This window comes from Echinops telfairi, unplaced genomic scaffold (genome assembly GCF_000313985.2).
Source record: "Echinops telfairi isolate 266 unplaced genomic scaffold, ASM31398v2 ScPeMD7_5592;HRSCAF=6446, whole genome shotgun sequence".
Taxonomy (NCBI): domain Eukaryota; kingdom Metazoa; phylum Chordata; class Mammalia; order Afrosoricida; family Tenrecidae; genus Echinops; species Echinops telfairi.
The window spans coordinates 34,858,479-34,866,229 of record NW_022109491.1 but is presented as its reverse complement, the minus strand read 5'-3'; the positions used below and the strand labels follow the sequence as shown (position 1 = coordinate 34,866,229).

At 41.1% G+C, this 7,751-nt stretch overlaps 1 protein-coding gene across 1 annotated transcript in view; it reads right to left on the bottom strand.

Annotated features, from left to right (window-relative positions):
• PLCB1 (phospholipase C beta 1) overlaps window positions 1–7,751 on the bottom strand; it is an 842,442-nt gene that overhangs the window by 297,092 nt on the left and 537,599 nt on the right. The window contains exons 5-6 of the mRNA XM_030887038.2: window positions 2,334–2,413; window positions 159–212 (exon numbers count right to left, since the gene is read on the bottom strand). Of these exons, the coding sequence (XP_030742898.1) occupies window positions 159–212; window positions 2,334–2,413 (134 nt within the window). The remainder of the gene's footprint in view (window positions 1–158; window positions 213–2,333; window positions 2,414–7,751) is intronic.

Here is a 7,751-nt window from a genome sequence, read left to right as displayed (position 1 = left end):
GAACCCAGGGCCAGAGTAGGAAGTCATGGTATGTAGGGAACTAGGGGTCACTCTGCCTTTCCATGGTTAAGCAGTAGAAGAAATGAGACAGAATCCTGGCACAGATTCAAGCCTTTGTGAAACAGAAATGAATAATGAGACATGATCACGCAGCTTACTTTTTGAGAGGAATGCGCCCTTCTGGAGTAACTTGCAGCTTAAGTTTAGTATAGCTGTTGGAGAAGCAGAAAAATAAATGTTTACTTTTTTACAAGAGCTTTTTGCTGAAGAATACAACCGATTAAAAAGGACCAGTGTAAATGGAGAGTTGGATAAGGTGACCAGATTTAAAGCAGGGCACCATTGACCGGGGAGGGGGGGCTCTTGATTAAAAATTTTGTCTATATGGACCAAATAGACTGTTCCCTAGCTTGTCATGCATTCTTTCCAAAAATCAGAACTTTTTAAAATGCCAAAAATCAGGACAGTCCCGCCCAAAGTGGGACGTCTGGTCACCTTAGAGTTGGATGATATTTCATGAACAGTCCATGCCTCTGTCAACAGTACCCAGCTCAAGACACAGAGCGTGGCCACTTTCCCAGCATCCGAGACACCTTGCCCCACCTTGCCCCGGCCCCCCTGCTGATGAAAATGTAAATTGAGACTGCCCCTTGAGTGTATACCTTATGACCCAAGAGCCCCACAGCTAGCTATATGTACAATGCCACTGCTGACAGTATGTTCCTCAAAAGACATATTCTAGAAGGCCTATAACAACTATTCAGAGGGAGTTACTCATATCTGGATTGTATTTTTGTGATAAATATGTAATTTAGCCACGTTTATACTATACGAGTTATAAAGTCTTGTATTTCAGAACATCTTGTTTATCATTATGCCTTTGTCCATCAACATCACCTGGCACAACAGACATTCCAGAAATATTGCCTGATGGATAGTGGGGGTCAAAGAGTTAAAGGAAAAAAGGCAGGGAGAGAAGAGGAAGGTGTACATGAAGTGTACTCAAGATCACAAATTAATTGAGGAGACAATATGACCATACGATGAAGCTTTCAAATGATACTCTGTGTGGTACTCGGTGACATTTCTAGAAGAGTGAAAAAACAACAACAAGGTGAGCTGCAGAGGTCGATCTCGTGTCATAGGTTTGTCTTACGTAAGAGGACGGAAGAAATGATCTGGCAACAGAGAAGATCACCTAATGATGTTTCTGCTTGCGGTTTTGATTTAAAGGCTTCCCACCCTTCTGAACATCCATGGCTTCCTAAATGAAAACACAACCAGACGTCCTTTGCTGCTCATCTGGCATACATCATTTTCCTTGGTCAAATCGTGTTTAGGAACGCTGGTATAATCCCACAGTAATTTCGTAATCATGTGTTGCTTCTCCTTTAGAAAGCAAAGCCAAGCTAACTTGTTGCATGGATAAAAGCTTTGACTACTACATCCTATCTTCTGGTAAGGTTGTCCCTTAATTTACAAATGTAAATACTTTGTTATCACTTGTTGCTATTAGCGTGTGTCTAGTTTGTTCCTAAATTACTGAGTGACCCATGGACAATGGAAAGAAAGACTGCCCAGGCTGTGCCAACCCCTGGATTGATTGGGAAACAAACTATCGTGATCCAAAGGGTTTTTCTTTTTTTTTTTTAACACAATGGGTTTAATACCAAAAACATTTTACTGTGCTTTACGTGGAATTTTGCACAGCAAATTTGGTTTCTAGCACTGTTAACTACTATAGTTTAACAATCTTAATACAAATTGTTGTATGACATTGGTTACAATGTGCACAATGTTTCTCCTTTTCGGTCTAACCTTTCATCCACATTCTTTCTCTAACATCTGCTAGGATTGTCTACTCCAACCTTTCGGTCCGAGAGGCCAGGAAATTTCCTTGTCATCTATCACAGGCCTAAACCTCTAGAGAAATAAGTGATGTATGCTGTTCATTCACTTCCTCAGACTTGTATTAAAACAACAAAAACATATGTCGATGCAGAGAATTCTCCAAAATTAATACTGGTTGGTTCCAAGCACAGCTGCCTGTGTTTGGATGAGTCTCCGTATCGTGTGTCAAAGGCATTGACAGTCAGGGGCACGCAGCCCAGATGTGCATGCACACGATGTACAGCTCGGAGAGAAAAAGAAACTTTTCTTGGAAATATTCTCCCATGGAAGAGGGAAGGGAGCTGCACTCTAACAAAGAAATCCCCAAGGACAATACGTGTTTATCCATGTGAAGTCCGTGCAGCATACACACAGTCACAAAGGAAAACGGAAACGGATTCAGAAGAAACCACCTCCTTCGCAATAAAATGAGAGCTACTTACGCCTTTTCCAGAAATGCATCTCTGGACATGTTTTGGGCCAGCAGGTTTGTGGCCAAACTGAACACCTCATTCGTCCATTCCTGAAAATGTAAAGCGTGACTACATTAGTTTACATCCTGCACACTCATTAGATGCATGCGTTTAGCTTGGCTTCCAGGAACACACATTGTTCAGTCTGTATGCTGACCAACAGCCTCGTCATTGTTGGTAAAAATTACATAATTATATTAATATCCCAAGTGACTTCTCTTCTCTTCAAGGAAATGTTCTTTACATATAAAGAAAGCCTTTCCATGTTTTAAAGTTTGGAGCATTGATAGGAAACTGAAGAGCTGCCTTTCAACAACTGAACCTATTTTACTTTTTTTTTTTAACATTATAAACAGATAAAGAATGAGAGAAAATATCTTTGAAATATATTTTCATCAGAACTGAAAATGCAATTTATAGAAACGAAAACAGATTTTTCCCCCAAAACCATTTTATTAGGAGCTAAACCAGACATTAGCCTATTCCACAGTTTAATTGCATCAAGCAGTATTGTTCAATTGTTACCAAAATCAGTTTTAAGGCATTTTCTTACTTCTTAAACTCCCCCTTATCCCCCCACCTCCCCCAGGAACCCTTATTCTAGTTGTGTCTATAGATATTCACCTATCCTGGGTTCACATACCGAAAAACATAGAAAAGCGCACATCAGAGATTCTAGAGGGTACCCACAGTGACAAAACCCAACAGAGATAAACCAGATCAAGCCCAAAGTGGAGCAGAAGGGAGATCAAGTGACAAGATGGGAAAACTAAAGTAAGATTTATCATTTTAATCTACTGTAGTCACCTCTCCAATAATTTATTCAACTATTTGTCTGATAACCTGATTAATCCCTACTTTAATTTATGATGAGAGGAAAATCACTGGACGTTTTAAAAATGTTTATTAAAAATTCTAGAAGTTCTCTGACAATTGCAGTCACAGTATCACACAGTCCAGTGTTCTTCTTCCCCATGGCCTTGTCAATATTTCATTGCTCTCACTATAATCCCTACCTCACCCCTATCGCCAGTGGTCTCACTTGGCTTTCAGAAAAAAATGGGAGATGTAAATAGGAACCCAATTATAGATGATGACTTTTAAGACAAAATAAGCTTTCTGGCTCCCCCTATTACTTCCCCCCAAATCATCATATTAGAACCTATTGCAGACATCATGCCATTCAATAGTTCAGTAATATCACAAGCAGTGTTGTGCAATCATTTTCAAAACATCTCTTCCTTGTTGTACTTGTTGACATCAGCTCCTATTACCCAGCCCTCACTTGCCATACCCCCACCCAACCGGGTTTCATATATCAAAACACATAGAAAGATACATAACAGTGAGTCAAGAACACTACCAACAATACCAACATACAACAGAGGTAAGCCCCAATTTGAAAAACAAAACAGAAAACATTAAAAAAACAGATCAATCTCAAAATGTATTGAAAGAGGGATCAAATTTCAAGGTTTTAACCATTTCAGTCAGCGTTATCATTCTAATGTACTGTAATCATCTCTCTAATGCTCTCTGTCTGATAACCAGGTTATTTCCATCCCTCACTTAGTGGGGAATCATTCCAGGCTTATGCCATATGTAGATCCTGTGAATATATTTTGGGCTTCCACTCTTATCCATAGTCTTCTGCAAACCAGAATCTCACAATATAAGCCCTGATACCATTTTCTCTTTTGAATTTGGATGATATCATTTACAATCCTTGGATCACAGATGTTGGTGTGCTTCCTCCTTGTGAGCTTAGTCAACATATCACTTAGATGACTTTGAAAACAAACCGATAAGACCCTAGACGCTATTCTTTCTGTTAGCTGGGCACCATCTAATTTCTTCACTACACTTTGTGTAGAACCAAATCTTCCATGTTTCCTTCCTGAGGGTGAGTATCGAGGAGGGCTGTCATTACCAATTGTTCTTAGAGTGGAGCTGGAGTTAAGTGTGAGCCCCAAGTCCATCCCTGAACATATGTTTTCTATCTGCCTCTGGTTCACCTTATAGACATCTTTGGCACTTTATGGTAGATAATATCATTGATCATCTCCCTAGAGCATAAAATCCTTCTGTTTACAGTGTCATAGATTTTGAGAGAAGAAAAATTCGAGAGTTTAACAATATCCCTCAAGCACTGGCTGATGAAGATCAAGGATTGCAGCCTTCAGTTGGATTACAGCTCAATGTAAAGAAAACAAATAGCCTCACAACTGGACTAATTATGATAAACAGCAACATTATTATAAATAGCAAAAAAATTGAAGTTGACAAGGATTTTGTCTTGCTTGGATCCACAATCAATGCTCATGGAAGCAGCAGTCAAGCGATCAAATGATGAACTAGGAGAATCTGCTGCACAAGACCTCTTTAAAGTATTGAAAAATCAAAGATGCAATTTTGAGGATTAAGGTATGCCTGACTTTCAATCACCTTATATGCATATAAAAGTTGGACACTGAATAGGGAAAACCAAGAAAAATTGGTGCCTTTGAATTTTGGTGCTGGCAAAGAATACTGAATGTACCCTGGACTGCAAGAAGAACAAACAAATCTGTCTTGTCAAAGGTACAACAGGAATGCTCCTTAGAAGCAAGGATGGCAGGACTTAGTCTTTCGCACTGTGGACATACTGTCTGCAGTCTCTGGAGAAGGGCAGCATGCTTCGTAATGTAGAGGGGCAGCAAAAAGAGGAAGACCTTTGCCAAGGTGGACTGACACAGTAGGTACAACAATGGGCTCACACATAAGAACAACTGTGGAGATGGCACAGGACTGAGCAGTTTTGTTCTGTAATACTTCGGGCCACTATGAGGTGGAGCCTACTTGACGGCACCCAACAATAACAATAACAAATAGCCATCTGATATTATCGTCACTGACTTGGCTCTCTTTTAAATGAAATCAAGCCCCTCAAGTTAAACTAGCTTGTACACCTAGTTTAGTTGTATTTAATGTTTCTGCAACTGTTTTGCGTGCTTGGAGTCTTTTTGTTTAGTTTGCTGTTGTTAGGTGCCAACCAGTCGGTTCCAGCCCACAGCAACTCTATGCAGGACAGAACAAAACACTTCCACTCCTTCGCTATCCTCACAATTGCTCCTGTCTCAAAACTCACTCCCAGGGATTCATTTCCAAGCCAGAGCCACCCTATAGGGCAGAGTAGAACTTCCCTCATCGATTTCTGAGACCTTAAATCTTTAAGGAAGTAGACAGTCTTCCCTTTCTCCCATAGCGCTGCTGGCGGATTCAAACTGCTGACCTTGTGGTTAGCAGCTCAGAGTGCAGCCCCCTATAGCACCAGGGCGCCTTCAGTTAATGTTAGCTCTTTGAAAAAGTTTATATATATGTCTCTCCAAACACAGAATGTCAACATTTGAATTTCCAGGTGTGGAATTCCTAGAATCTATTGTTACTCAAGAGCTAAAGAATCGGCAAACTAAACTGCAGAATAACCCAATTCGTGCTTGGCTGCTAATATCATGCTAATAACATATTACAGGGAACTATGAGGGTGGTATGTGTCTTAGTTCGGCACATAAAGACAAAGATACACAAGGAAGGGGTTAGTAAATGACATTGTCCGTGACAATGTTGGGGATGGAGCCGCAATGAAAGGATGGAGGAGGCAAGAGTGAGATACCTACACCCTGAATGGAGTAATCTGGTTGAATCCCACCCTATGTAAGTAGGCCACACCCCAAAGTTGAGTGCTCTGATCATAGATAAAAGAGTTGGAGACCTCTGCTCCTGTTAGTTCTCCGGGTGGGGGTGGGAAATAGAGATCCCTAGGTTCTCTTGGCTGTCCTTGCTAGCAGAAAAAAAAATGGTTTCCAACAGCCAAATGGAAGTCAGCCAATAAAAATGGCAGAGGGAACTCAGTAGACAGGGCAGAGCACTCCCAGAATCCACAGCAGCCAAACCACCTAGGAACTGGTTCCAACTCATAAAGACCTATCAGCTTCAGAGACTGTGAATCTTGGGGAGAAGGAAGCCTTATTCTCTTGCAGATGCTAACGGCCTTAAGCTGCAGCCCTGTAGGTTAGCAGCCTAGTTCATAGTGCCACCAGGTCCCCTTTCTTCTGCAGCAAGATCCCTCATAGATCAGGACTTTTGGACCCGGAAGCAGCTACTTTGTGCATGTACAGGGTGTGCAGTCAGTCTTGGGAACGTGGTTTGATTCATAGAGGTTCTAGAGTAGTGCTTCTCAAACTTCCAAGTGGGAACAAATCACCGGGGATCACATTACAATGCAGCTGCGGATTCAGTAGGTCTGGGCAGGAACTGAGATTCTTTATTTCCCACAAGCTCCCAAATGTGGCTGATGCTTTGAGGAATAAGTTCCTAGGATAGACTGGCAGCATGGGCAGAAAGCTTGTTAGAAATGCAGAATTTTCGGCTAATTGACAATCTACAGTTTCCCAGGAACTCTTTATATTTTACACGCATATTAAAATTTTACTGCTGGTGTAGAACTCACACTATTGAGTAGCAAACTATGAGAGAACCTGTTTTAGTAAGCAGTGTTGGTTTGTCTCCTTCTCAAACGCAAAACAAAATTAAAAAATGTGAACTTCAGATGAATAAAGTAAAAAGCTCTTCGAGCTGTAGTAAGGATGCCATGGTTATGAAGATAAGACATAAGTAGCTTAATTTAAATGGTTTCATCGATGCATCAAAAGATTATGAAATATGTCTTGCTGTAGGGTAGACAGATCCTATCTAGTTCTCCAACCAAAATAACAAACTCACTGCCATCCAGTCAGTTCTGACTGAGAGCGACCCAAAGGACAGAATAAAACTGTCCCGGTGGGTTTCTGAGACGGTATCTCTTTCTTGAAGTAGAATGTCTCATCTTTCTCCCAACGAGCAGCTGGTGGTTTTGAACTGCTGACCTTGCATAACGGTTATGTGTTGGGTGTAGTGGTTATGCCCTAATTAATATAATTTTGGAAAGGCAATTTTTCTTTACTCTGAAGGATTAGTTTTTCTACTTTCAGAGATAAGGTTTTGAGGTTGATTTTTTGGCTTGGTTCAGTTCCTGGCTATTTGAATGCTGAAGCTTGCAGGCAGCCTGGTGGTGCAGTGGTTAAGCACTTAGCTGCCAGAGGAAAGGTCAGTGGTTCGAACCCACCCGGTGATACCTCGGGACAAAAAAAAAACTAGCGATGAATGCTGAAGCTCCATTGGCATTTTCTGCCTTATGATCAATTCCTCCTCATAGTGGGGGTCAGTGGCAGGTGGGCAGAGGCAACGAGAGAAAATGGCTACAAAGAATTCCAGCTTGAGGTTAAATATGTGGGTGCACATATTACATGTTATTGGAGACTGTTTGTACACTGTACCCCCTTATCCCACAGACCCCTGGGAAGTTACTGA